The sequence below is a fragment of the Telmatherina bonti genome (genome assembly GCF_933228915.1).
Source record: "Telmatherina bonti genome assembly, chromosome: 7".
Classification (NCBI taxonomy): domain Eukaryota; kingdom Metazoa; phylum Chordata; class Actinopteri; order Atheriniformes; family Telmatherinidae; genus Telmatherina; species Telmatherina bonti.
Window position 1 is genome coordinate 17884991 of NC_136625.1, and position 17333 is coordinate 17902323.

The following is a 17333-nucleotide window of genomic DNA, read 5'->3' on the forward strand; positions in this document are numbered from 1 at the left end:
TTGGCAGTTATTTTTCTTGATTTCAACTAGGAAAAAACAACCCAGTAGCCAGATCATCATTCTGCTGCTATAACGCCCAAGAAGACAAGTAAAGGGACCAATAAAAACAATAAAAATGAAAAAAAAATATATAAGGGATTATTTTCATTTGTTTAAAAAATATTTTCTTTGGTAAAAAATAGATTTTAAAATTGTGAAGCAAAAAATCCAGATATTCGATTTGATTTTCCCATCCCTAATGATTAATGCACATTTCGAGTATAAAAAAAACCTCTATTTTCTCTGCTCCTCAGACTATAATTCACTACAAACCATTTTGATTTGCTGGATAGGAGAAGATTAATTTAATAAATGGTCAGTTTTTTTCCTTTTAAGTAAACAAGGAGTTAATGTGCTTCCCTTAAACAAAATATTAAAGGAGAACATAAATAAAAAAAACAGAAGAACCAAATGACACCAGACTCTCTGGATGACGCAAACTGTGGTTAATGTAAACTATTAGAAATTCATTCACACCTTTGAGTGGAGAAGGCAGCTTCTCTTGTTGGTGTTAAATATTCCCACATAATACAAACAACTTGGATACCGCTCAACCAAGAGGATACTGACAGCAGTTTACATTAAGGCTACTGGTGTTATTAATATTGAGGGTTTTCTACAAATTACACATAAAACCTTTTGGGTAAAATACATCATAATCAGGTATTTTCCAGATTTGATTAATGGATGTCTTACACTTTAGATACCTAAATAGTCCACTCCTGAAAAATAAGCTGACTGACAAATGATCCTATTCAGTTCAGTAAATAATGCATTGTGTAAAATGAACTCAAGCTCCACAATGAGCTGAGAAAATACACAATACTACGGCAGCTGAGTGTTTAATGGGTGATTGTCTCAGTGCTTTCTAACCACAGGGATCTGAATGTGTCTGTTAAACGATTTTTACTGATTCTGCTTTAACTGTCAGACTGGTCAAGAGCAAACTGTTATTTTACAAGAGTAATTTAGTGTGTCATAAAATTTCAACCTGGAGTGGATGAACACAGCCCAGCAGGAGAGTAATTAGCTTGCCATTTCACTTGGTCATGAGGTGTATGAGGAGAAGCTGGGTAATTCCAGTGTCCACACAGCTCCGCTGATTTCTCAGCATGAGATCGAAGGTATACGCATTTAGTGCTGCACGCAGGGGCAATACTGTCAGATTTAACAGTGAAGCATGAACAACACTCTTGTGTTTGTGGTTCTGCTTGGATGCTGCCTTAAATCAAACTTCATGCTGCGTGGCTGTTGGCAGAGTCTTACTTTGAGTGTCACTATGGGAACGGAGAGTCTTTGACCCATAGTTACAAGAACAAAGGCAGGTAATCAATGCGGCAGGGCAACAACAGCTCTCTTTCGCCAGATCAGGCAGATGATGGTGTTAAATGAAGACAATTTAGGAGCTCCTCCCTTCCAAAAAGTAATTTTAATCACTCATTAAATAGTTGAATATTCAGAAATCATTCTTGTGCTCCTCAGAGAGACAGAGATATCTGCCTTAGGGGAGTTTCATTTATAAACCAAACTGCAGAGGCCAACTGTGTTCACAGTCAGTTTTATCTTTTCCCTCAACCCCAAATAAGAAATGTGGGAAGCATAATAAAAATGGCGATGGGGGAGCATAAACCATTTGTTGCAGGGTCCAGAGTTCACTCAGTTGGTACAGGTGAGTGTGCATTGGGAGAACAATGTGCCAGGCACAGCAAACAGTGCTTGGAAAGCAAAGCAGGGTCAGGCAACTGCAGCCAGTGGCGGTGAGCCTCTACATAAATATTGACTTTACATCCCCGTTCTCAACACCTTTTAGATGCTAAAGCATGAGGGATGAGTGCATCTGAGTTTTCAAAGAGAAAAGCCTGATTCGCATACTTCATGACAAAGATGAAGGACTGCTTACATACTCGGGAGACTGTAGGTGTTAATGTTGAGTGCGGTGCTTTTAAACTATCAAGGTTGAACCCTTTTAAAACAGAAGAATTAAGCTTTTAGAAAGTTTAAACATCCTGATGTGTCCATGAGTTGGTTCAGTTCATGTTTGTACATAGTGACTCTGAGAGACGATAGTGTGACAGCCTCACAGGAATCAGAGTTGGAAAACAAAGCCAGTGTCCTCATGGAGTTTAACATCAGCACCGAAGGCATCTGGAAGCTGGTTTTAACCCCCCAGAGGAATATATGCTGCCAGCCTCCTAGGCTGCTTGGTGTGTAAACAGGTGTGAGTCAGGCAGTGGCTGTTGTAAATACTAATAGATCACTATGTGAAGGTTCGAGTACCCCAGGGCAAATACCACAGTTTGTTAATTTCTGAACTGGAAATCTGTATTCAAGCACCTTACAGGCATTATAAATGAGTTTTTCCTTTATGTGTCACTTTTCTGTGCAGTGAATTAATAATAAAAGAAAAATATTGATGATAGAAAGTTTGTACTAAAGGTTTTATAACCACAGAATTATGAATAACAACACAGATTTAATAACTATCTTATGTTGCCAGCTTCTGCGTGGTAAACCAATCAATTATACACTGAAAACAGGCAGATTATGCAGTATGGTGAATTGTTGCTTATAATAATACATATTATAATATATAATATAATATAATAAAATATAATATAATATAATATAATATAATATAATAATTGAAATCACATTTTCACTATGCTTAAAATGTTATTTTGTCACAAACCATAAATCTGTTCAGCTACTTCTAAAAAACCAAAAAAAAAAACCAAAAAAAAAAACCAACCTTGATCCTGCCATGCCACAAAACTACAGGCCAATTTCTAAATGGCCTTTTATGGCAAAGATCCTGAAAGAGGAGTCGTTTAGCAGCTTATTGATGTCCTAGAGCAACACAATGTCTTTGACATAATTTAGTCTGTCATTTGCATTTAACTAAAGCAGCTCTGCTTAGAATAAGTGATGACCTTTTGATGCAAAAAAATTTGCCCTTCTCCCCCAAAGATTTTACGGCCCATGACCCTTGGTTGGAAAAGTGGTTAAAAAAATGGATGGATGGATAGACTCAGGCAGTGGGTCCATATATCAGGGACAGGTTTTGAATGGTTCTCATCATACCTTTCTGGTAAATCCTTTTCAGTCAATGTTGGCGGTTTGACAACATCCTCTAAATACTCGTCTCCAGGTGTTCTTCAGGGTTCTGTTCTGGACCCACTGCTACTTGTCTTCTTGTATATGGTGTATACAGGGTGTATATTATAAGTGGTACAGGGCTGATATTCAGTTATGTGTTTCTTTTATAACCTAATTACTCCTCCAAATGATCTGTCCTGTTAAGCTGCATCAAGTCACACAACAGAACAACACAAACAAAAGAACAACAACAACAAAAAGGCATTTTAAATGTAAAAATGGTTAAATATAAGGCCTGGAATGAATTGTGAAAAAGTAGCTAATGACCCAAGAAAAACACAACTACTTCTATAGATTATTAACAAACTCTGGCTGCTTTGAAGCTAAATTTAAAAAGTCCCACATGATACAATTATACATTTTTTCATCAATTTCATATGGATGTCAGCATTCCAAACACTGTTTTTAAAGTTTATTGCCCCAAATTTAACCTTGGTCCTTGCTTTCAACCAGTCCAAAAGTGGCTCTTGCTTTCTTTTTGTGTCAGAATCTTTAAATGTTCATGAGTGACGCCTGTCCATGCCCAAGCTACACGCCTTTCAGGGAGGGGATGTAGCTTTCGCTGGTGCTCACTCTGATTTTACTGGTCAGGCTCAGCTAGCTAGGGACAGGTCAGTGACAGTATCTATTACTATTACTCAGGATGGGGCAGAGAACGTGGTGACTGCCTCTTCTGTAGATCACAAAGGGAAAGATCTCGGACTCTCATTCACTAAAACGTAGAGCAAGAATGTGAGAAGTGACAGAAATTTCTCCCTGTTGGGCTTCATAAACAGACTGTGGGGGTACACATGAATTAAAGAACCTTTTGAAAGGCAATTTTGCATAACAGGGGACCTTGAAGACATGAGGGGCAACTTGATTTTTTTTTTTTTTTTTTTTTTTTTTTTGCACAGTACAAACAAAACAAAAGAAAAAAACAGCACTTCAAAGCCAGATGTGATATATAACAAGATGAGATAACCTAGTTCATAACTGGCTGAGTTTATAAACGAAAAGGGAATGCTTCAGTTTAAATCGTGTAAATTTTTTCTTTAGCCCCCTCAGTTCAACTCTCTGTAAGTTATCACACAACATGCCAACAATGAAAAGTTTCTTGGTTCTGAAAAGGTTACATCTGACAGAAAAAAAGTTCTATCTTACGGTCATGGCATTGGTTCAAATGACATTAAAGTAATTATTTCATCTGTCAGACTTGCAGATGTAGGCGTATTGTTCTACAGTGATTCATTATAGGAAAAAAAAACTAAATGCAGCAGTTCACCTTGAATGTGATTTCTGAGTTTTAATCTAAAATCTAATTTTAAATCCTCTATCAACATCTCTGAGGGTAGAATCAGACATACATTGGAACAACAGGCAGGTGTGTGTTGAATGATCTGAAATAATGACAGACAACCTCTGCAAAGCATATACTCAATCAAAATCTGACACTTCTGATTTAATTCAAATTCTGATGGAAATGCACTCCACCAACTCAAATTGGCCCGTGAGACTGATGTTACTGGGTAAGACAGTCAGAAAATGGTTCTGCATTTGCAAGAATATAGAAATTGTGATTTTGGGGGCGATTGTGGACTGAAGGTTTTTGGGCTACTGCTATATATGTGATAACAGAAATCTGCAGCTGATGTTCAGAGAAAGCACACCAACCTTGTCATCTTGATAAAACAGGAGTCCAGTTCTTAGCTTGCCATCATGTAGATGAAAAATGATCACATCTGTCAGTGATTCATCTTAGCAAGGAGAAAAGGTTCAGGCACCTCCATAACATAAGTTTTCACTTAGCAGAAAAAGATGGCAGTAATAACTGGTAACAGGACTTTTCCTACTTTTCAGTGCAGGACGACCCAGTTTTTGAGAAATACTAATGGCATAGTGGTGTGACATCCAACTGACCTATTCAGGAACGATGTCCATCAGCTTAAAACTAGTAAAAAAAAAACTACTTTTCTATCAAAGACTACTGCAAAAGCCAGCAATACAAGCTTCTTTTGTGTCTCTATTACCTAATCTTGACTGCTTGAGAGCAGATGTGAGCAATCAGGGCATTAAACACCTTATTATGCTTTGCTGCGTTCACTTCGGGAACCAATTGAATTTGGTCTGATATTAAAAATCCAATCTCATTAAGTTCATTTTACTAAATCTTTGTTATTCAGTATTTATAATTTCACAAATAACCGAGAGGCAACACCACATGTAAACCTCTTTATTGTAATTTTATATGATGTTTTACAAGTAAGACTTAAATAACTGGTTGTTTTGTACATTATCACAGACAAAGTGCCACTTTTAAACACACCACTGAGTTCTGGGTACAACATGAAGCACAATCAAGTAACATTTAGGATAATTTAGAGAGTAGCTGGAAAAGGAAAACCACATTGTTTAATTTTTAAAGTTATTACACAAAACAAGGACCTGAACAAATGTGAAGTTTAAACTCATCCACACAATAATGCACAAACACACATGCACATGAAGAGTTCAGCTTCGAGCTGCCACAGCTGGAGCCTGCTGCTGGTCAGTGGACTGGAGCTGTCTGCCCAGGTACTCCCTGTGAAAGAAAAATACCATCAGACTGAACAGTTTCAACACAGTTACAGTTATGGATGGTAAAGTTACCTCTTTAGAATATATTGAGTTTTTTTGTGATATATATATATATATATGACTGTAAATCACCAAATATAATGTGGTCTTCGTTGTCAGTTAATCTTCCAGTTAGTTTACACAACACATAAAAAGCGCAATAAGGTAGCCTGTATTATGGAGATTTTCCAGAATTGATGTCAGACAAGGTGATGAGGAAAAAAAAAAACGTGTTTTTAATCATAGAATCAGCATAATTTCTACAAGGCTTTAAATGATCTAATCTCTAGAAGATTTTACTCCCCAAAAATAACTTACATGATTCATTGTTACCATAAGAATTATGAACATAACTTTGTATGTTAATATTTATGAAACAGCCCTTTTTACACTTCAACCCTATATTCTCCTGTTTGTCACTTTAACATATGGCGTTTATTTTTCAATAAAACTGGATAAGTGAGATTCACAAAATGATTTAGAGGGTTAGATTCAACTCGCTGATCCCTTTTTGTTTTCTTCCTAAAGACAAGGCTTTGACCAGCAGTGATAGGAAGATTACTATGCAGACCAGTAGTAGACTGGCCCTCATTTTACAGCTCAGTGCTGCATTTAACAATAACATTCAAGGCCACTTTCAAATCACCATTTATGCATTATTCAGTCTGCGTAGCAGAAATCAAAGTGAAATGTATAAAAAATAAAAAAACAACACCACACTCTTTTTCTGGCTTATGTTCTGCATTCAAACCCTTTTTTCATGGTGATGCAAGTGACACCAGCTGATTACTGATGTCCTAAGCTTTGCATCAGACAACTTCTGCAAATGTAATTATTTTCCATGAAAATCTGTGAATATTTACTGATGGAAATGTGTGATTAATGAGCTTTGGAGCTGCTGAGAATGTAATAATGTCCAGTTATTTCTCTAGTTAAATGCATGTCAGCTTTATTCCACTCATTGTCTGGGAGGAGCCACGGCACTTATTATCACTTAATATGAGTGTGAGCTTTCAACAAGCTTCTCATTTCACAAATATCAGCTTCTTCCACTTCCTGTAACCCAGACATTATGCAGTGCTTAGATATATGTCTGAATTTGGAAAGGTCACAGTTCTCCTCCAGGTATCTTCTTGGCAGCAACAATTTTAGATCATGACAGTCACCTTATTGGAACCAAAAATATGAAGGGCCTCTCAGTAGCCTAATAATGCAAATGGATAGCCAATACCTTTGATGATAGAATGTTCCCTCCTTAAAAAGCACCACTTATACCATCATTTCAATGTTTTTCTTTTCTTTTTCCACTCAACTGAGCAATGCTAGAATTCCCTAAAGAAACCTTTACCTATTTTCAATGAATGGTGCTCTCGGATATTTACACAAAGCATGAATCAGAGCAGTGAACTAATATACTGCAATTTGTAGCCATCACAGAAAATAGCAAAAATCCTTTCTGACAGACACAGAGTACTTTCAAGTGTCCATGTCACTCCTCCTCAAAATAAACACTGCATCATGTTAACTTTAATTCTTCATGCCAGAACTTAAATGTTTATCTTTCTGTTAAATACTGAACCCAACTTCATCAGCCAGACATGCTTTGCTAAACTAATAAATCATGTAGGAGGAAAGTTTGCACTGCATCAGAAGGTTAGCAAACAGGGACAGAGAAAATATGTTTTATGTAAAAATAAGGCCGACTCATCAGACCAGTCATACCCATCAGTTTTTCAGGCTTTGATCATAATGCAACCATCCCTTATCTTCAGGCAGACACAGTAAATATGTTGACAGAGTTGTGCCAGTGACTTAATAAAAGCAGGTGGAAATCATTTGAATGTGAGAATGAGTCATGAAGCCAGTGCTGTGCACTGAAGGCATTTCTTCATGTTTGTCTCGGTAGATGCTGCACAGCTAAATAGGCTGAAGGTATATCAGGCATGGACTTAGTATAAAAAAAGTGAACTAAAAACATTAAAGCTTGCAGAGTGATTACCTTTTAATTTGGCATGGATAAAACCAGTGAATAAAGTGTCTAAATCAACCAAACATCTGATCAACCATTTATGTTTCAGTACAAACAACAGAAATCAAAAGGTATGAAAAAACAATTTTGTTTTAATGTGCTGTTTAAAGAATTCTTAAATGACATCAATCTTTAAGTGCATTACATCTGTCTGCTGTTTTACGGCACTATACTGTATTTAGAATACAAGAGGCAATGTCACACTGGCAGAAAATTACTCAAAGTTCACGTCTGTCGCTTTAAACCATATCGGAAGCCATAATAATGTAAATGTGGATGTAAAATAATTAAATAAAAAATCCGGAAGTCCTAAAATCATACAATTTAAAATGTCTGTCTTTACATAAGAGATTAATCAACTTGAACCTTTTTCTCATTATTACACATCTTATCATATAAAAGTCAAACAGGCAACATGACCTTTTTTTTTTTTTAGTTTCCAAACAAGTTCACATACAATATACTGATGCAAATAAAAATGAGTTACCTGCACCAATACCACAGAAAAAACTTTTTAAATCCATGTTTACATCTAGAGCTGCAGAAAAAATGATGAAACCATCATGTTTTCCAAGGAAATGTCCTTTTTGTTATACCAGGCATAAAAACTAACATGAAACTTTGGAAAAAAAAAAACAAAGGATGGTCCAACATATTTATATGATTGTATATGTGGGTACTTTTAATCATAGGTGCCTTTGCTAAAACAATGCAGTAACGTTTTTTCCTCATATAACGTACAAATGTAAGGTACACTATTTAATTTAGCTTGTTTTGTTTAAGTTTTTATGCACTTATTTAGTCCACTGTGTTAGTGCATTTTCTGTTGTCCTTCTGTGTTTCATATTGTGTTTTGCATTTGTACAGTAAGTGGCATCTCTTTACTGCAAATTTACACTCAGTATCAATAAAGCTACCTTGACCTTTACAAAATCAAATAATTGCATTGCTTCTAAAAGTTGCATTGATCACATGTCCAGATCACTATTGTCTAAGATGATAAGGCTATTTTTTTTTTTTTTTAAATTCATGACTGGCCGAGCATAGCTGAATGCAGTGATGAGATGTAATAAATTGATCTACATCAATTAAATGATCAACAATTGAAAATAAAACCATCCATCAGATGTCAGTACTTTAGGCATTTCTAAGATATTCTTCAGACAGATTACGTGGAACTGTTTACATTTTTCTGTTCAAACAAAATTCTTCAATTCATCTGGCAAAATTTTTTTTTTAAAGATTAAAATGTTTTTTTACTTAAGTATGTAATAAATGTGTGTAAATGATCATATGCATGTCCTAGAGTTGTTTTTAGTTTGGTTGCATCGTTTTAAATGCAATGACAATAAACAGGTGATTTATTTATGTGGTATAACAATGTCTGTACTTTAGTTATTTCAACTAAGTTCTAAAAGCTGTTGAGGCTAAAACTAAGATTAAAGTTTACACCTTGTAGTTGCTTTAATGTAAACAAATAAAAAAGTGTGATTAGTTTTTTTTTTTTAGTTTACATAAACATTTAAAATTCTAATAAAATGAGTAGTTTTTTTCCTCAAAAACATTGATGATTTCCAGCTAGTCTTCTGCCCACTGCCTCCGGCAGTTTATAAGGGGTCCACTGTGATGTCAAGCATAGATCTGGGTGGTCTGATGACCAAAGGCAGGCTACTGAATTTAAAACCCCCCCAATAATATTCAAACAAAGGACAACAACAGGCTTCTAAAAAGTGGAATATACTGAAGTTCAATCACTGAGACAAGAAGAAAACAAGGACATAGACTCAGTCAATGGCTGACAGACTTTCAGACTGAGCCTTCAAGACAGAGTTGATAGACCAATATGGCATTCTTTTAAGATCTTGACAAACATTAAACAAAACGGCGTTTCAAAGCCATCTAAAGGGTACAGCGACAGATAACAGTGCACATTAATCCACGCTGTAGTCATGACAGCAGGAACCATAGATAAGTAAGGACAAGAAGAACTCTGCATGGAAACAAGACAACACACTCAAGGTGAAAGCAGCTGAGATGAGCTGCTTTGAAAATATCTGTACTCTGTGGGAGAATAAAGCCACACCATTCAAAGAAACCTCAGAAATGCTCTCCTCCTGCAGAAGCATTCACACATTTGTTTTCATAGAGGTGAGAGGTGGAGGCACTAGATAATGCAATGCGACAACGCAACCTTGAGACATGACCCACCCCCTCCCTCACGTCACAGATCCTTATGAAAGTAAAGCAAACCCGTAGAAAAGCGGAGGGACAAAACTTTGATGTCTCTTTAAAACCAATTACATGAACACAACATCGTCAGCACACTGTGTTGTCTCCTGAATCTGCACTCACAAGAGCAACGGGTGGTTAAACATCTTTAATGAAGTAGTCGTGTAAGAAGAACATTGGAATACATAAGTATTCGAAAATGATTTGTGTTGTGCTTTGACATGATACACTTTACTTCCATGACTCTTGGAAATAAGCTATGTGTTAATAAATGTCTATTTTAATATTACTACAGCATATGGCTGTGTTTGATAATGGCCAGTCCAGGAGACAGTGTGTGAATTTTTGACATAGAAGTAAAATTTCAATGCAGATGCAGTCAATTATCACTTTCATATCAAGAAGCTGTGTTCAGATCACTCTTTAATGTCTTGTTTATGTAGTTTGGGTACATCAAAACAGAAAACACCACAAGATCAATAAAGCTGTAAATGTGTTCATACCAGTTATGGACCATCAGCTTCTGCACAGCCAACAAGGCGTTGTAACGGACTAGTTGGTCCTCGTGGTGCATATGATTCATCACCAGCTGTTTTCCACCCAGCTGCTCAATCACCCTGAGATGGGAGATAATGGAAGATATCCTTTATACACAGAACACGGATGCTATTTTCATGTTTTAGGTCATTCAGTGATCCATCATGTAATCTAATCCGGGCCGACTGAAATTTTCTATGGATGTTATAATGGGTCACTGGCCTTGTGAAAGGACATAATACTGTGAAAAGAAAAATGGAGCTGAATGATGTTTTTGTAAGTAAATGGTGTGACCAGAGAAAAGAAAAGTACATAAATGTGCAAGAACTTTGCACTCATAATGTTTTTACATCGTTATTAGGCAACTGATCCAAGAGGGTTTAAATGTTAACTAGCACTTAAAAACTGAGATGTCAATTCTACAATTAACAAGGGATGCAAAAGAGACTGGCATGGGACATAACATGAAATATCAACCTTTTCGATAAGAACAATTGAATCAAGAGTTTGTATTCGTAAACAAAAGAAAAAAAAGACATTTTTTTATCCGTTTAATTTCACTATATATGAATATTTTGGATGGTTTAAATTAACACTACATGACAAAACCCTTTTGATCAACCCAATGTTATTGTTATGGCATGTTTAGACATACAAGTAGTTTTTGTTAACACACATTTGTCCTATATACAGTTCAATAGAGCTTATTGGGAGGAGGGGGAGGGAGGGAGGGAGGGAGGGGGAGGGAGTGGGGGGTTGAGACAGACTTGTCAGGTAGATGTTTTCCAAAGGATTTCTGATTCAGTTAATCTATTTCTTTAATAACTGGGCCAAGATGACCAGATCATAAGAAAAAAAGGAAGAAAAAAACCCCATAATAATTACAAACTGTAACTTTAATACAATTTATTTATTAATGCTTCCTTTAAATTTTTTTTTTAGCAAAATTAATTCTTTCCAGCAGTGTAGACCCTTTGTTGCTTTCATTCCATTTCGTATGAAAAGAACACCACACTGTACACTGTACGACCTCCGTCTTGCAACCATGTAACAGAGCAAACAGACCTCCAATTAATCAATCCACACATGTACTCATGTGATGAGCGTTGCCATGGAAATGCCTGTATTCCCCCCCCCCCCATTTCATTTGATTTGATTTTTTTTCCACGTGCTACAAGACTATTTCTGTTGAGGTCTTTGTGGTGCTTAGTGAAGTGTAACTTCTGCAGACAGCATGTCAACTTGCAAAAAAATTTAACTCCAGTGATGAAGAAAGTTCATTAACTGTATTTTTAAATACTAATTATTCCCCAAAAATGCGGCCTCCTTTGTTTGACTTTGATTTCTGAGTAAAAGTGTGGCTCATACCCTATTTTGGGGTAAGGAAATATATGATTGGAAAAAAAAAAAAGGCAAACTGTATTTTTCACTGGCTTTTTCTCACCTGTTTCCTGAAAGATACGCTGACATGACATTTTTTACTAAACCGACAGGCTTTCACAGAAATTAGGTCTTGTGTCAACATAATAGGTTTTTTTTCATTTATTACCAATAAGAAAAGGGCATATGGAGAGCGCTGCATAAAGCATCTTTTCTCAGAAGGCTCTGCCTTCATCATACAACTACAACATCTGACATTTCCAGCAAGGCACTGGTGTTGTCACGTCCTTTCACACATCACCATACGGGCAAAATAAAGAGACACCTTAAACCATCATTGTTCCTTTTAATTCACACATCAAACAGAAGAAGCTCGGTCCCACATTGGTGTGTTCTTACAGGTATCAAAATAATGAGGTTAGAGTGGCCACTTTTGTGATGCCAGCTTGGTGTTCCAGTTTTATGTCTGTTGCAACCTCTATTGCTAGCTCACAGGTTTTATCAGTGGGACATCAACATTTTGTTCCACCACTGTATTTCCACTGTATGACATGATGTGCACTAAATATTCATGAGTTTCAGCTTGAAAAATCTTATGTGAAAAGGCCTAAAATTACTTTCAGCAGGCAAGTGATCATAAGGGCAGAAACTGTTGCCCTGGTAACCAGGAAAATGGAGACAATTTATCTATTTATTTCAAGATGAATGAAATGTCAAATTGTAAAAACTGAAAAATCCAACTGTAGGAGTAAATAAGCTAGATGCTATGCTCATGGTCATAACATTGCCAATGTGATGATGGAAAAGTTTAAAGAGCCTATTTACGATTAAAATGGCTCATAGTGTAATCCCTACATGACAACAGTGCTCTTCTGTTAAGAGAGAAGTACTATGTGAATGCACATTAGGAAAATTTAAGCAAAATATCATTTAAACATATTGTAGGCAAGATATTTCTTAACATTAATCCACAAAACTGTTACAGTCTTTATACTTGTGTTGTCGATCTGCAATTCAATCATATCTCAACATAAGTGCAATGGCTATGGTTGTCAAGAGATTCTCTAGAGCAACTTTGAGGTTTAATGGTAATGTAAGAATATCATACCTTTTACCGCGTGGATAGTGTCGAACGTATTCTCCGACGTCGTGAGCTGCAACTGCTATAACCTGAGGATCATCAGAAACCTCCAGCAGCCTTGTCAATATCCTGTTGAGAAACATGCATTTGTTTTTAAGAAACAAAAAAAAAATCATTTTAAAAGAAGACAACTGTCATGTAATTATGCAATATTAATGTCACTGTCATTGAGATAATCCCAAACTTTTAAAGCTGAAAATATTAAATGTGTGTGCTCTTTGGAATAGTGAAACCCTGGGCTTCAGTGGACGAGACTCAGGAAAAAAGAGATGAATAAAAGAGGAAGGTAATTTAATCTGAGATGATGTCTGAGCTGATTACCGAAAGGACAGTGATAAGACAAAGAGATGGGCAGATTAGGATTTTTACAGAATGTCAATAAGCACACCACAGTGTGTGAGTGGAATAACAAAGAAAGGAGACACATACTGATTATTTATCTGCTGTACTTTGAGTTTTCTGGTGTGTAAAAACACTCACAAAGTCATCAGAGATGATGCTGGTAAGTGTTACAGAGTATTTTCCAGGAAAGGTGTTACCAGAGAACACATTAGTTCAATGTTTTAAACTGAGATTGTTATAAACACTGCAAGAAGTGAGAATTTTGTTCTAGTTCTCAAGGCCACAACAAATAGTTTGTTTTGGTCTGGTCAGTTCATACTCCATAAGAAGCTTAGTCTATAACAGGACGGGGACTCCTGCATAGTCTTTGTTTATATGTGCAAAAAAACAACTGACCCAGTTGGTTCTTACTTAACCTCTTCCACCACAAACCCCCAGTACCGGGGGCTGCAAGAGTAAACATCCCGTTTTCACGGGTATAACTTCATAAAAAATGAATTAAAAAAAAAAATAGACGTGTGGTACCTTATTTAATTTTAGGAATTTGATGAAAAAATTGTAAGTATTTCAAATTTCAGAAAGTCCTGTAAAGTGCAAGTTAAGATGCAGTGAAGTAATTTCCTTTACTGACAATGTCACAGTCGTAAAGCTCGTTTTGTGTCCTTCGGTGACTGAACAAGTTGCACTTTCAGCAGAATTGTTCTTTTCCTCCTATAGATGTGCTTAGGATGTAATAAATCAAGTTTTCAGAGGCCATGAAGAAGATTAACTGTCTGTGCAGAAAAGCCTTCATCTTACTTAAGGAGCTCGTAGTTCTTCTCATTCAGACGGACAGCATTTTCACGCCAGAACTTCTCCGACTTGTGCACAGGACTCCATTCAAGACGGCCAGACTTTAGTTCAGAGCTGTATTCGTCAAACGAGCTGAAGACACATCCAGACACAGGATGAATTTCATTCCCTAACAAAAAAAGCAGTCTGACCACTTTAATCTGTAATTTACAAATAAGAACAAAAATATCTCTTTACACGCAACCCTACTTAATCTCGAGCACAGATTTGAGGAGAGCAATGAAAAGTACAAGTTCATTCATGCATGTAATTAGAGCAGCATTTACAATCAACGCAGTATTATACAGCACTACAATATCCTTAATTCTAATGATCGTTTATTTATAATTACAGATTATTGCAAAAAAAAAAATTAAAGTGCATCACATATATAGTGGAATAAATTACAACAGAAAATGTGAACTGATAGCGACAGCATATCTGTTGGGTACCTGAGATCTTGCACACTCTCTCCCAGCCTCTCCAGCAGGAATTTAATGTCGTCAGTGATGTCCTCATCGTCATACTTCTGCTGCTCAAGATTTTCCAGCTGCTTCAGGACTTTGCACTGAATCATGGCTAAAGCATACTCCTGGCGTGTCTCCCTCTCAGCGGACTTCTCTAGAAGATTCTGTCAACAAGGAAAAGATGTTTGATAACAATCAGCCTTTATTGAGCAAGATATTCAGACCTGAAAGGTACGAAGAATAAATGAAAAAATCATGAAGTGCTAAGAGATTATACAAAAAGAAGTTACACAAAAAAAATGTACAATTAAGAAAACCAAAGACCCTTATATGGGCATGAAGCAGCTTGTCAAATGTGAGGACTTTGGTAATTACAGGACCACAAATGAAATGTCTAAAGATTTGGCTGTTGGGTTTATGCTGATGGAGAAAATTATAACTTATCAGACAAACCATCCAGACTCTGGAAGCTGAACATCAAACATTTAACAATGCACTTTGGTACTACTGAACTTTGATGCACTTTTTAATCAAAAGAGCTGTCCATGTAGGGATGAAATCATCATTTATTCAGGGAATTTTCTCATTTGATTTTAGGAAAATATTCCAATTCTGCATCAAAAGATCAAGGCACAAAATGGATGTAGTCTGTGGCTAACGTGTGTCTGAGTCTGTAACTAAAGTGGTTCAAAGTTTGTAAGACAGATCCAGATCCAGCACCACAGAACCTGGTGCTCTGACCAACAACACAATTGTTACCTGCTGACTGTGCAAAGCTTTACTGTGTGTAAGCAGACACTGATGCAGAACTGATCTTCCTCTGGTTTGTGTACAGATTAACAAGAATGTTTTGTTTTCTTGTTTTTGTTTGCAGATGAACCACAACTATGGTGTGAAAACACATTGATAGAACTGAGGGTTGAAAAAATTACAATACAATTTTGAATTCACCTTTTTTTTCTGCAAATATCAGTCAGTAAAGATAGGATTTTCCTCCGAGGTAGATAGTGTAGTTTGCACTTCTGAACCAGAACTCAGTATGAAGTGTTTACACTTCTAGGGAATAAAGCATCACAGTTTGAAGTTGCAGGCAAGAAAAACATGTTCAGGAATTGTAAAGGCTATTTTTGAGGAGAAATCTGTGCACTAAGCTCAAAACACTCCGCCTGAGGCTTGATGGATGAAAAATGATGGTGGCAACATTAACAGAAATGTAAGTCGTAGGGGTAAGACAGTCGAACGCGTCTACCTTAAGTACTCCTTATAGGCTACACTAAGAGCGTACCTACAACTAATACCTAAAAAGCATTTCACATGCAATCTGTTCACAGGAATCAAAGTGTAAATCCTGCTTGCTGATGAAAACATTAAAGTACTGAAATACTATCTTTATTTTTTAACTTGACTTAAGCCTTAGCTTCTTTAAAACAACATTCAAATGAAGAAAAGGAAGGAAATCTCCTCTTTAGCAACAGAGTTTACTGGAATAATATATCAAAAACACTGCAGGACTACAATTTGAGGATGTTTTCAAGGACATCCAGATGGTGTGGATAATCTAAGTTGCTTTACTCATCCCATGTGGTGAACAGAATCATTAGCATAATTAGCACTTTTGGGAAAACAACAAGAAAAAGAATCATGCTGAATATTATGTAATATTATTTTGTTGAAACTTCAACATGTAACAATCTCAACTTACATGGGGGGGGCAGGCCTCGGGCCTCGATTGAATTTCTCTTTTCTTACACAGTAAATCTCCTTAGTGTCAAGCATGCACAATGAAAAGAAAGCTGAATGACTCCAAGGAAAACTTGCTTTATGTCTACGGTTTTCCTTTGCAGCTCAGCATCGCTTTTAGTTATAGTTAATTAAATACAAAACTTAGACTAATTTTTTTGGACTAAAAAAAACAAGAACCCCTTTCTTTCAAGGTTTCATTTCCACATGTTTAATGAGATAACTGGAATGGTATGTAGTGAGATAAAGACGTTCTGAGGAAAATCAAAGCCAAGACAACATGAAGCCCACTGAGGCAAACACAGGATACTATGTTTACCCTACTACAATATGGTTTCATTTTTATTATATTTTCATCAGAAAATACATTAGAAACACAGTGAATCAAGAGGACGATGACAGCAGAAAAAAACGCTGATTCCAGTCTCTGAAAGAGAAGCCTTAAAAAATGTTGAATTAAAACTTGAATTCAAAAATTCAAACTCGGAGCTCATGTTTCAAACATGTAATCAGCGGCCTTTACATCACCATTGTGCTTCAAGAGAGGTTGCTGATGCTGTTTGACGTTGCCAGGGTTGGACAATGCCAGCCTTTCACAGAAGTCCACATTTCCATCTAGGCCATAGTTTTTTTTTACTATGGTTATTTTGCTACTCTCTGCATTACATTGATTATACCACTAAATATTCATCTAAAGACTGAAAAGAGGAAAAATGTAATGGGTTAAAACAGATATTTTTAAAAATCAATATTAGTATATCATATTGTACAGGTATGTTCACATGTAACCATTTCCATAATCAATAGCTAAGCCCAATGCTTTTCCTTTAGCAGACCTGGAAATTAT

General features: G+C 36.3%; 1 protein-coding gene across 1 annotated transcript in view; it reads right to left on the reverse strand.

The window, feature by feature from the left end:
* Positions 1 to 5391: 5391 nt before the first annotated feature.
* The window catches only part of atp6v1h (ATPase H+ transporting V1 subunit H), a 30506-nt gene continuing 18564 nt past the window's right edge, over positions 5392 to 17333 (reverse strand). Inside the window, exons 10-14 of the mRNA XM_079243204.1 lie at positions 14732 to 14910; positions 14247 to 14372; positions 13074 to 13175; positions 10552 to 10665; positions 5392 to 5755 (exon numbers count right to left, since the gene is read on the reverse strand). Of these exons, the coding sequence (XP_079099330.1) occupies positions 5686 to 5755; positions 10552 to 10665; positions 13074 to 13175; positions 14247 to 14372; positions 14732 to 14910 (591 nt within the window). The 3' untranslated portion in view covers positions 5392 to 5685. The remainder of the gene's footprint in view (positions 5756 to 10551; positions 10666 to 13073; positions 13176 to 14246; positions 14373 to 14731; positions 14911 to 17333) is intronic.